The 13,739-nt window shown below is 42.1% G+C and overlaps 1 protein-coding gene across 10 annotated transcripts in view; it reads right to left on the reverse strand.

The window, feature by feature from the left end:
- The window catches only part of PIK3AP1 (phosphoinositide-3-kinase adaptor protein 1), a 134,044-nt gene that overhangs the window by 1,610 nt on the left and 118,695 nt on the right, over positions 1–13,739 (reverse strand). For all 10 annotated transcript variants that reach the window (XM_023740330.1, XM_023740336.1, XM_004369974.3 and 7 more), the window contains 2 exons: positions 12,557–12,627; positions 11,249–11,367 (listed from right to left, as the gene is read on the reverse strand). In XM_023740330.1, the coding sequence (XP_023596098.1) occupies positions 11,249–11,367; positions 12,557–12,627 (190 nt within the window). The remainder of the gene's footprint in view (positions 1–11,248; positions 11,368–12,556; positions 12,628–13,739) is intronic.

Here is a 13,739-nt window from a genome sequence, read left to right on the forward strand (position 1 = left end):
CCCCGCCAAGTGATTCTAACATGGAGCGAGCCAGGCAGGAGAAATGCTGCAGTAAGGGGATACATTGAAAGAAGAATTGAGAATTTCCAAAGCTGGCTTCTCACATCTACTTCCTGTAGTTCACTGCAGGATCACTGTTAAGTGTGAGTCATCCCTTCTCCACTTTTGCATTATTAAAAAACCCTTCCATGTTATTTCATATCATTCTTGAACAGTCCTAAATGACATTCCAAATAGACTTGGGTGAGTCTGTTTAGACAGGTTCAATGACTGCAGATAGGATTTCCACATATGTGCTGTAAAACCAATATTTAATTCTCTTGGACAAAAGTCAATCAGTCAAGAAAGAGAGCTTTGTCAGGTGCTGTAACTGAACTGTGTTACCCTGGAGTTGTGCACTTAAGGATTGAATCAATCAATGAACAAATATTTACTAAATATCTCTTGGATGCAAGTTTTACGTAGGTCAAGGAAATGACTAAGAGTTGAAAATAGAGGAGCCGTCTCAGGAATAAGAGAGAGACAGAAGTAGAAAAGAATAACCACAGACATGCTCAGGAGATCTTTCTGGCCCCGGTGAATAAACGGTTTCGCGTGGTTGTCACTGAATGACTGAGCTTTATCCAGCAAAAACAAATGGAGAGTCTCCTTCCAACTCCTCAGCTTGCCCTCTGCACTGTGGTTTTATGGGAGAAAGCTGAAGCATAGTCAGGTGATACCACCTATTACCTAGCAAGGGTTTATCAGTTGCCATGGAGTTGATTCCGGCTCATGGAGACCACATGTGTGTCAGAGTAGAACTGCACATCATAGAATCTTCAAGGCTGTGACCTTTCCAAAGCAGATCACCAGGCCTTTCTTCCAAGGTGCCTCTGGGTGGGTTCAGACCATCAACCTTTACATTAGTAGTCGAGTGCTTAACTGTTTGCACCACCCAGGGACGCCTGAGCAAGTATAGGCACCCATTCTTTATTCCTTTCTTTCTTTCTCTTGACAAATATTTATCTACTGTGTTTACTATTGCCCTGGTTGTAAGATACAATAGCAAGTCAGATGGGCATGGATCCCATCCTCAAGGTGCTTAGAATGTAGAGGATGAGGTAGACAATAAGCAAAATCAGTAAACTGTACTGACTGTTTTGATAAGTGAAGTTCAGAACCTATGGGAACATATAGTGAAGATATTCATGCACTCATCTGAAGGACAAGTTCAATTTCTCTGAGCTTGTTTCCGTGGCTGCCAAACAGAGATAATGACACCTGCATTAGAGTGTTATGTGAGGCCTGAGATGACAACTAGAAAGCCAGTAGCTCAGTTCTTGCTTAGAGCAGGCACTTGAGAAGATAATATTTGTATTATTATGATTAATAGTCTATTCTTAGATCTTTTTTCCCATGTGTCCCTGTCAGACTTACATTTTATTTTCTACCACAAGGATGGTCATGATTCCTTCCAGGCCCCCCTTCTTCTCTATCCTGCCCTACTCTGCAGTCGGGGTGGGCCTAAAAGCGTACCATCTCTATACTTTGTTCTGATGAACAACTCCTGCTAGAGATTGGAAGCCCCATCTCAGGGAAATGGATTTGTGATTGTAGAAGTATCAGAGCTAGGGAGGCAAAAGGGCTTTAAATCAGAAACTGGGGGTAGTCTGTGGCGAGACGGACTTTCCAGGGCACTGGGAAGCTGGAATTGGGTATACAATTGTCCAGAGATACCTGGGCGTTGGCCGCTGTCTCTTCCCTGTTGAGGGTGAGGGTTCACTGTTGATGAGTTTGGTTCAAGAACTCAGCAATCCTAATGTTGGCTAACATTCTTTTAAAGCAGGACTGTTATATAGCTGGTATGCTCTTATATGATATATACATTGTTAAAAATATTTCTAAACTTCACTATTAGTAAATAGCCTCTGTCTCAAGTCTCCTAAGAGTCCTCCAACTCCCTGATGACTCCAGCCCATTCGAGGGACCCCACAGACCTCTTTACAAGTCAGCCACTAAAGGATTAACTCCTGGTGTTCCAGGAAGCCTCAAGAACTGTGTTACGATTAGATGGTACCCAGGCCATGCCTTGAAGAGAAGTGCATAGCTTATTAGTGATTGTGCTTCTGGAGTGGCAAAATAAGTTCAAAATAAAAAAGACAAAGGCTCAGCAAGATTTTGGCTTTTTTCTCAACTGTGGCAGGGCCTTACCTATGCAGAGAATAACAGTGTCAACTGCCCACCCTGTAAAGACCAAGGAGCAAGGAAATGGTATATAAGATATAATGCATCTGCTCCTGTTCTTGTCACCATCTGCCTCACTTTACTTTGTTTCTTCCGCTAAATATTAGAGCAGGTGGAAATATGCAGTCTCTTTCCACTGATCTATACCCTACCTGCAATGTAGCATCCACACAGTAGATGGCTTGGTGGCCAATTATTGAGGGGCTTAGGAAGTCCAACCTAAGCAGTACCAATCCATCCACCCATTCATTTACTCATTTATACAATACATATTTATTAAGGTCCAGTTAAGGAATCTTGGTGGTGCAATGGTTAAGCGCTAGGCTGCTAACTGAAAGGTTGGCAGTTCGAACCCACCCAGCTGCTCTGCAGGAGAAAGACCTGGTGATCTGCTCCTGTAAAGATTATAGCCTAGAAAATCCTATGGGGCAGTTCAGCTCTGTCACATGGAGTCACTATGAGTTAAAATCGACTTGACAGCACCTAACAACAAAAACAACATGTACTAGTTACTGTGCTAGGCACTGAGGATAACAGGAAAAAAAAAAAAAAAACTGGACACAGTCTGTGTTCTCAAAAGGTTCACCAACCACTTGAGGAGACAGATATAAACAAGGGCCACAATGTAGAATGTATTATAATAGAGATGTTTGAGGAACCCAAAGAAGGAGATTCACTCTGCATGGAAACATCAGGAAAGGCTTCACAGAGGAGGTGATGTTTGGTCTGAGCCCTAAAGGATGCATAAGAATTTTCTAAGCAGAGACTGGAAAGGAGTAGGAAGACAGCATTCCAGGCAAAAGATTGGGCCAAGACACAGCAGTACAAAATGGTAGAGCTCACTGGGAATTCTTAAGGGGTGGAGCACAGGCCAATACAGGAGATGGGTGGGACTTGAGGCTAGATGGGGACAGGCATGCTAAGGAACTTAGAATTGAATTTCAAGGCTTTTATGCCAGAAAGTGATATCATCAGCTATTTATGTTTTAGAAACTACACTCTGATTGCGACGTGGAGGAGGGATCGACTGGAGGCAGACAGATAAACGTAGGCAGACAACGATCAACTTCGCACTGACAGACAGAGGGGAGGGGGTGGATCTGAGAGCTGAAAATGCAGCGGGATGGACAGAACCTGGAGACACAGTGGATGTGGGAGCTGCGAGGGAGGCAGGAATCAAGGTTCAGTCCCAGATTTGGGGCTTGAAGAAGGGAAAGAATGGGGCCACTGTCTCAGGCTGGGAATTCATGAGAAGAAGGCAATTTGGGGAAGACAATGGTAGGTGGGATGATGAGTTCAGTAAGGGGTTTGAGATATCTGTAAGACATCAGTGTATAGATAGATAGACAGATGGAAGACTCCAACTCATGACAACCTTATGTGCAATGGAACGTTGCCTGGTTCTGTGTCATTCTTGTGACTGCCAACATGTTCAAGTTCATCATTGCAACTATTGTGACAATTCATCTCACAGAGGGTCTTCCTCACCCATGTTGGCTCTCTGCATCACCAAACACCAGGTCCTCCTCCAATGATGGATCCTTCCTGATGACATGTCCAAAGCAAGTGAATCAGATAACATTCTGTTGTGATCCACAAGAGTTTCATTGGCTAATTTTTGGAAGTAGATTACCAGGCCTTTCTTCCTAGTCTTAGTTTGGAAGCTCTGCTGAAACCTGTCCACCATGGGTGGCCCTCCTGGTATTTGAAATACCGGTGGCATATCTTCCAGCATCATAGCAACACATAAGCCACCACAGTAAAACAAACTGACAACAAGTGGTGGTGTCAGTGTGTAGATCCCCAGTAAAGAGTAGGGAATAGGAAGCTGAGATGTGGATGGAGATTTGGAGTCTTTGTATACTGTTGTTATGTGCTGTTGAGTCGGTTCTGACTCATAGCGACCCTATGTACAGCTGAATGAAATACTGTGCGATCCTGTGCCATCTTCACAATCATTGTTATGCTTAAGCCCATTGTTGCAGCCACTATGTCAAGCCATCTCTTTGAGGGTCTTCCTGTTTTTCAGCAGCCCTTTACTTTGCCAAGCAGGATGTCCTTCTCCAGGGACTGATTCCTGGATTCCAAAGGATATGAGCTGTAGTCTCGCCATCCTTGCTTCTAAGTAGCATTCTGGTTGTACTTATCCCAAGACAGATTTGTTCGTTCTTTTGGCAGTCCAAGGTATATTCAATATTCTTCGCCAACACCACAATTCAAAGACATCAATTCTTCTTCGGACTTCCTTATTCATTGTCCAGGTTTCGCATGCATATGAGGCAATTGAAAACACCATGGCCTGGGACAAGTGCACCTTAGTCCTCAAGGTGACATCTTTGCTTTTCAACACTTTAAAGAGGTCTTCTCAAACAGATTTGCCCAATGCAATGCATCTTTTGATTTTTTGACTGATGCTTCCATGGGTGTGGATTGTGGATTGAGGTAAAATGAAATCCTTGACAACTTCAATCTTTTCTCCATTTATTATAATGTTGCTTATTGGTCCAGTTGTGAGGATTTTTGTTTTCTTTATACTGAGGTGTAATCCATACTGAAGGCTGTGGTCTTTGATCTTCATCAGTAAGTGCTTCAAGTCCTCTTTCACTTTCAGCAAGCAAGGTTGTGTCATCTGCATAACGCAGGTTGTTAATGAGTCTCCCTCCAATCCTGATGCCTCATTCTTCTTCATATAGTCCAGCTTCTTGGATTACCTACTCAGCATACAGATTGAATAAGTATGGTGAAAGGATACAACCCTGATGCACAGCTTTCCTGACTTTAAACTACTATCCCCTTGTTCTGTTTGAATGACTGCCTCTTGGTCTATGTAGAGGTTCCTTGTGAGCACAATTAAGTGTTCTGGAATTCCCATTTCTTTGCGATGTTATCCATAATTTATTATGATCCACACAGCGAATGCCCTTGCATAGTCAAAAAAAAACACAGGTAAACATCTTTCTGGTATTCTCTGCTTTCAGCCAAGATCCATCTGATATCAACAATGATATCACTGGTTCCACGTCCTCTTCTGAATCCAGCTTGAATTTCTGGCAGTTCCCTGTTGATACACTGCTGTAGCCGCTTTTGAATGATCTTCAGCAAAATTTTACTTGTGTGTGATATTAATGATATTGTTTGATAATTTCCACATTCGGTTGGATCACCTTTCTTGGGAATAGTCATAAATATGGATCTCTTCCAGTCCGTTGGCCAGGTAGCTATCTTCCAAAGTTCTTGGCATAGACGAGCGAGCACTTCCAGTGCTGCATCCATTTGTTGAAACATCTCAATTAGTATTCCATCAATTCTTGGAGCCTTGTTTTTTGCCAATGCTTTCAGTGCAGCTTGGACTTCTTCCTTCACTACCATCAGTTCCTGATCATATGCTACCTCCTGAAATGTGTGAACGTCGACCAATTCTTTTTGGTATAGTGACTCTGTGTATTACTTCCATCTTCTTTTGATGATACTTCCTGCATCATTTAATTTTCCCCATAGAATCCTTCAATATTGCAACTTGAGGCTTGAATATTTCTTCAGTTCTTCTAGCTTGAGAAATACAGAGCGCGTTCTTCCCTTTTGGTTTTCTAACTCCAGGTCTTTGCACGTCATTATAATACTTTACTTTGTCTTCTCGAGCCGCCCTTTGAAATCTTCTGTTCAGCTCTTTTACTTCATCATTTCTTCCTTTCACTTTAGCTACTCGACGTTCAAGAGCAAGCTTCAGAGTCTCTTCTGACATCCATTTTGATCTTTTCTTTCTTTCCTGTCTTTTTAATGACCTCTGGCTATCTTCATGTATGATGTCCTTGATGTTATTCCACAACTCATCCGGTCTTCAGTCATTAGTGTTGAACGTGTCAAATCTATTCTTGAGATGGTCTCTAAATTCAGATGGGATATGCTCAAGATTGAACTTCGGTTCTCCTGGAATTGTTCTAATTTTCTTCAGTTTCAACTTGAACTTGCATACGAGCAATTGATGGTCTGTTCCACAGTCAGCCCCTGGCCTTGTTCTGACTGATGATATTGAGCTTTTCTGTTGTCTCTTTCTACAGATGTAGTTGATTTGATTCTTGTGTATTCTGTCTGGTGAGGTCCATGTGTATAGTTGCTGTTGATGTTGGTGAAAAAAGGTATTTGCAATGAAGAAGTCGTTGGTCTTGCAAAATTCTATCATGCGATCTCTGGCATAGTTTCTATCACCAAGGCCATATTTTCCAACTACAAATCCTTCTTCTTTGTCTCTAACTTTTGCGTCCCAATCACCAGTAATTATCAATGCATCCTGATTGCATGTTTGATCAATTTCAAACTGCAGAAGTTGGAAAAAATCTTCAATTTCTTCATCTTTGGCCTTAGTGGTTGGTATGTAAATTTGAATAATAGTCATATTAACTGGTCTTCCTTGTAGGCATATGGATATTATCCTATCACTGGCAGCACTGTACTTCAGGATAGATCTTGACATGTTCTTTTGGATGATGAATGCCATGCCATTCCTCTTTATTTTGTCATTCCTGGCACAGTAGACCATATGATTGTCCAATTCAGAATGGCCAGTATCAGTCCATTTCAGCTTACTAATGCCTAGGATATCAATGTTTATGTGTTCCATTTCATTTTTGACGATTTTCAATTTTCCTAGATTCACACTTCGTACATTCCACGTTCCAATTATTAGTGGATGTTTGCAGCTGTTTCTTCTCATTTTGAGTCATGCCACATCAGCAAATGAAGGTCCCAAAAGCTTGACTCCATCCATGTCATTAAGGTCTACTCTACTTTGAGGAGGCAGCTCTTCCCTAGTCGTATTTTGAGTGCCTTCTAACCTGAGGGGCTAATCTTCCGTCACTATATCAGACAGTGTTCCACTGCTATTCATAAGGTTTTCACTGGCTAATTCTTTTCAGAAGTATACCACTGGATCCTTCTTCCTAGTCTGTCTTAGTCTGAAAGCTCAGCTGAAACCTGTCTGTCATGGGTGACCCTGCTGGTATTTGAATACTGGTGGCATAGTTCCCAGCATCACAGCAACATGCAAGCCCCCACAGTACGACAAACGGACAAATGCATGGGGGTCTTTGACTACTGGTAGCAATTAAAGCTCTGGAGACAGCATGCAGAGTGAGCAGAGAAATGGACCAGGGCTGGCTGGAATGACTAGTGAGATGAAGGTTACATCCATCAGTGCTCCTTGAGGGGGAGGGGTGGGCGTTCAAGAGAAGGGTAAGGAAGAGTTGCCAATTCCAAAGAGCTGGAAGATGAGAAGAAGCCACCAAGGTCAGCCTCCCCTCCTGTCTGAAGTAAGTGGGTCAAGCATCTAAGTCATTCAGGAGAGAGGCTTATTTTATTCTCTTCTCAAAGATCTCATTTTATTGCAAATCCAAACTACAATGAGATACCATCGCACCTCAACAAGGCTAGCATTAATCCAAAAAACACAAAATAATAAATGTTGGAGAGGTTGTGGAGAGACTGGAACACTTATACACTGTTGGCAGGAATGTAAAATGGTATAACCACTTTGGAAATCGATTTGGCGCTTCCTTAAAAAGCTAGAAATAGAAGTACCATATGATCCAGCAATCCCAGTCCTTGGAACATATCCTGGAGAAATAAAAGCTGTCACACGAACAGATATATGCACACCCATGTTCATTGCAGCACTGTTCACAATAGCAAAAAGACTGAAATAACCTAGGTGCCTATAAATGGACCAGTGGATAAACAAATTCTGATATATTCACACAATGGAATACTGCGCAATGATAAAGAACAATGATGAATCCGCAAAATATCTCATAACATGGATGAATCTGGAAGGCATTATGCTGAGTGAAATTAGTTAGTTGCAAAAAGACAAATATTGTATGAGACCACTATCATAAGAACTCAAGAAAAGGTTTAAACACAGAAGAAAACATTCTTTGATGGTTACAAGAGTGGGGAGGGAGGGAGAGGGGTATTCACTAACTAGCTAGTAGACAAGAATTATCTTAGGTGAAGGGAAGGACAGCACACACTATAGGGGAAGTCAGCACAACTGGACTAAACCAAAGCTAAGAATTTTCCTGAATACAACCAAACACTTCGAGGGACAGAGTAGCAGGGACGAGGGTCTAGGGACCATGGTTTCAGGGGACATCTAGGTCAATTGGCATAACAACGTTTATTGAGAAAATGTTCTGCATCCCACTTTGGTGAGTGCCTTCTGGGGTCTTAAAAGCTAGCGAGTGGCCATCTAAGATGCATCAATTGGTCCCAACCCACCTGATGCAAAGGAGAATGAAGAACACTAAAGACACAAGGAAAACATTAGCCAAAGAGACAGAAAGGACCACATAAACCAGAGGCTCCATCAGCCTGAGACCAGAAGTATTAGATGGTGCCTGGTTACCACCAATGACAGGGAACACAACAGAGAGTGCCTGATGGATCAGGAGAGAAGTGGGGTGCAGAACTCAAATTCTATTAAAAAGGCCAGACTTAATGGTCTAACTGAGACTGGAGGGACCCCAGAAGACATGGCCCCCAGACTCTCTGTTAGCCCCAAACTAAACCATTCCGAAGCCAACTCTTTAGATAGATTAGACGAGACTATAAGACATAAAATGATACTTATGAAGAGTGTGCTTCTTAGTTCAAGTAGATACATGAGACTAAATGGCCAGTTCCTGTCCAGAGACGAGATGAGAAGGCAGAGAGGGTCAGGAGCTGGTAGAATGGACACAGGAAATCCAGGGTGGAAAGGAGGAGTGTGCTGTCCCATTATAGGGAGAGCAACTAGGGTCACATAACAATGTGTGTATAAATTTTTGTATGAGAGACTAACTTGAACTGCAAACTTTCACTTAATGCACAATTAAAAAAAATCTCATTTTATTATGAAGACTGCCTACATATTATAAAACATTTGCATATTTGGAAATCTTTTTTCACACCCAAAATATACCCAAACCCCAAGTTCTATCAATCACAGATTTCTTTGTGAACACCGTTTCTTTAGTAAAAAATGTTTTCCTACTTTTCTCTGCCCCCTTTATCACAACATGCTTCCAGACTCCCAAAACAATTCATCTGCCGTCTCCTGTTACACGTGGAAATGAATCCTGGTTTCTATTCTTTAATATCTGGAATCTGTTTCCCTGGTTGTCCTATTTTTCTCTTTCATTAACAAAATCCTGCTGAATCTTTGTAGCTATAGTTTCAAGCTTGCCAACTCTTGTATCTTGGTACAGTTAGACAACTGGCTCCAAAGTCCTCAACCTTCAGGAGTAAAAAGGTCTTGGACCCTAGATCTCCTTCCATGACACCTAGACTTTCTTGGACAGGTGTAACAGAATGACTGATACACTGGGTCCTGGAGTTAGGTGTACCTGGACTTGCCACACAGAGCAAATCTCAACCCAGTCTCAAGCCCCAGTTTCTGCAGCTGCAAAATAGGATGATATTAAATATCTACCTCTTGGGATTATGGAGAGAATTAAATGAGATAATGCATTTAGAGTGTTTAACATAGTACCTGGCACATGGTAATCAAATACTATTTGCATTTATTACCATAATCCTTCTCTGTGAGCTTCCCTCCCCCATCATCAACTATATAATAATTTTTAAGCAACAAAACATTATGTAAATTCAGGGAACCGGAGTAGATCATGGCTAAGGTTCCTTCTCAGGCTAGTATTCTAATCTAAAACCTCCAGTTAGCACCAGTGAAATATATCTGGTGAATATGATACAGCTTGGAACTGTCGGGTGTTTGTGTGGCCAGTGTTAGTAAACAAATATTGCTGGGAGCATGCAGAAAAGTGAGAAATGGCAGAAAGAGAAATGGAAACATCTTTAGCACGCAGTCAGCTATTCTTTCCAGAAAACAGGAAGAAAGGCCTCCTTGTACTTTGTTAACAAATTTCACGGATGAGATTCATTTGAGTTAAAAATTTCAAAATGCAAAAAGCCCTCACTGGAAAAGAGCTTCCTCTTTCTTATCCTTTTCCCCCTCACATAATATTTTAAACATCAAAGAATGACACTGGTAAGACAAGCCTAGGCTTTTATTCCCAGGTGTTCCTTTCTCCATTGGCAGACACACTTCTTCCTTGTGACTCCCTAAGACTTAAAAAGGTGCCAGCACACTCAAGTACTATATATAACAAAGATGGACCTCAGAGCCCAATTAATCAGTCAAAGTCTGTTGTCTAATACTGATCATCAAATCTCCATATGTTCACTCTTCTCCTATGTAAAAAATCACTCATATCGTTGAGCTTTTACTATAGGCCAGGAACTCAATCCTTACAACCCTGTGAGGAAGATCTGTTATTATCCCCATTTTATAGACAAGGACATTGAGGCTCATGAAAGTTACATAATTCATCCAAGTCCATAAGTGGCTGCCAGAGACTTGAACTCATGTAGTGTGGCTCTAGAGCCATACTCTCCACCACCATACCACACTGCCTCTCACTTTTATTTTCATTTTGAATACCTTCTTATCTCCTATTCCTCAACAAGCATGTGTTGGCAACAGTCCCCAGAACACAGCGAAGGTCATTAGTTATTAGGGAGCTGAATTCTAGCCAAACAAATAAAAATTATTCAATAAGTTGATGTTTATCAATATATTTTACTTTTGAAATAATACGTTTGCTATTTAAAATATTTGCAATGAATAAAGCATCGCTTAGATTAACGAAGAGCCCACATTAAAATATGGTATCAAAGGTAAGCATTTCTGTTAACTCTGTTTTCATTCCTCGGTCATCTTAAACCAAACTGCAACCAAACTCGTTGCCGTCAAGTCGATTCTGACTCACAGAGACCCTACAGGACGGAGTAGAACTGCCCCATAGGCTTTCCAAGGAGGGGCTGGTGGCTTGGAACTGCTAATCTTGTTTAGCAGCCAAGCTCTTAACCACTTTGCCATCAGACTTCCTTGGTCATCATAGATGTCCTCAAATCCTACTCTCCCCTGGGACTCAGAAAGTGAGGACAAATTTCATACTAGTTTCAGTATTACCTCTGTGAAGCAGCTCGGGGAGGCACCCTGGGGGGCCTTTCAAGGGGCACAGTGGGTGTTCCGTCTACTTGATGGGGGCCTGGACTACGACTTCTTGTAACCTCGGGGACTTCGTTATCCTACAGCAAACCAGATGAGAAAGAAAGGTGAAAGTTACGTTAAACAACCAGCATAGTTGCACACTGATATCTTCAAAGTCCCTCAGCCCTCCTCAGGCTTTGGCTGAAAGTTATTCATAAGCTGACTAGTTATCAACCCAGCAACACCCAGACAGCTTTCCATTTCTTCCTGGCATCACTGAGGAAGATAATCTGGCCCAAATCATCACCGATGGCCTAAATACTAGGTAATTGCTACTCAGAGTATGGTCTGTGGTCCAGCACCATCAGTATCCCCTGGGAGTTTGTTAGAAATGCAGAATCTCAGGCTCCTCCCCAGACCTGCTGAATGAGAACCTGCATTTTAACAAGATCTCCAGGCAATTCTTAGGCATATTAAAGTTTGAGAAGCATTGCTCTGTGTAACCAGGATAAAAAAAAACAAAAACAAAAAACAGTTGCCACTGAGTTGATTCACACTCATGGCGAACCCATGTGTGACAGAGTAGAACTGTGCTCCATAGGGTCTTCAATGGCTGCTTTTTCAGAAGTAGATCGTCAGGCCTTTCTTCCAAGGCATCTGCGGGAGGACTTGAACCTCCAACCTTTCAGTTAGCAGCTGAGCACGTTAACCATTTACACCACCCAAGGACTTCATAACCCGGATAGAGCTGAGGAAATTTTATTTTTAAACAAATGTTCCTTTTTGGGAAAACAGAACTGTGAGTGGTCCTCAGTCACAGGGTAATACAAGCTGTGCACTAGAGGGGTCACCCAACTCTAGAACCCCTCTCAGGGGGTCTGCTGGGTTGGCAGTGCCCACCCCTTACCTCGCCACTGCTCACAGGATCAGGGAGACACCCTGACCCAAAGTGAGCCAACATGGACTGGGGCCTAGGCCTGAGGCAGCATCTGACTCTCTGCTCCAAAGCCTTGTGCACTTGAAGCAGAAAAAGCCAGTATGCAGTGAGGGAAGAGGCAGACAGGCACAGGGAAGCAGGGATGGAGGAGTGTGTGGCCCCAGGGATACACCGGGAGCAGTGGCCTCACAGCTCCTGATTCAGGCCCTGGGGTTCCCCCTCGACTCACCCAGCTCCTTCCCACAGATGCCCTCTTTGGCTTAACTAGTCTGAGTGGATTTCTGTTTCTTGCACTGAAATGGGCCCTGGCTAAGATGAGATAGATGGGAGTGGGGATCCCCAGTTCTCACCTCATTGTCCCCCTCCATCCCGCTGCTCACACTGAGGAGGCTGCGTGTGCTGGATCGGTTACTGGCGCTGCCTAATGGGTAGAAACAAAATCAGCCACACAGACTGTACATTCTCTCTGGCTAAAATAAAATGCAAAACGTTTACACTTATTTATTTTTACTGATAGGAGCAATACATAAGCTATGAAAATGGGTTTTTTAAAAATAGAGTTCAGTTTTTCTTTCAGCGTAAAACGAAATGGTTCAATTTTTTTGATTACCGTTTTTGCAATATAGTGACTATTTACTGAGGGCTTGCCACACGTTAAGTGCTTTGAAAACATTATTGCACTGAATCCCAACAGAAATCCTATTTGATGCTAGTGCTCCGATCTGACAGACAAGGAAGCAGAGGTTCCCTAGTCCTCGGTTGTTTAGTGGTATTTCTAAAATCTGCAAACCAGTTTTGTTGCTGTAGCTCTTCACTTGTTTAGGAATTATAACAAACACATGCATGTATCCCATACACATACACACCTTCTAATAAGGGGTCAGGCAGTTTGACACAAAACAAAATATGAAGTGTAAATTCAAAGGTATAATTTTTGCTCATGGTAGGAACTATGACTGTGTGAGTTTTGGTGCTCAAGGGTTTTGAGTTGAGGAATTTTTACCTATATCATTAGAACAGTGCTGTTAAGTAGAATTTTCTGGACATGTTCTATTGTTCACTATCCAATATTGTAACTAGAATGGAAGGTGGCTAGTGACACTGAGGAGTTGACTTTTAAATTTTATTTAAGTTTAATTAAATTTAAATAGTCACATGTGGCTAGCGGCTACCATATTGGACAGTACAGCATTAGAACAAGCTCCAACACATGGTAATCTGCAATGAAGGAAGAATAAAAGCTGATCAACTAAAACAAGGAGATTTTGACTTTAATATACCAATTACAGCAATTTGCCACAAAGAGCATTGCCATACTTCAGGTTTGTTGATTTTCCACATAAAAAGTAGCTCCTAATTATATTAATTTATAGGTATATACAGACAACATAAATGGCAGCTGTACTCATGGGCCTCACTGGATGGAATACACAGGAATCAAATTGACTACATTTGTTGAAAGAGATGACAGAGAAGCTCAATATCATAGTCAGAACAATGCCAGGGGCTGACTGTGGAACAGATCATCAATTG

This window comes from Trichechus manatus, unplaced genomic scaffold (genome assembly GCF_000243295.1).
Source record: "Trichechus manatus latirostris isolate Lorelei unplaced genomic scaffold, TriManLat1.0 scaffold00007, whole genome shotgun sequence".
Taxonomy (NCBI): Eukaryota; Metazoa; Chordata; class Mammalia; order Sirenia; family Trichechidae; genus Trichechus; species Trichechus manatus.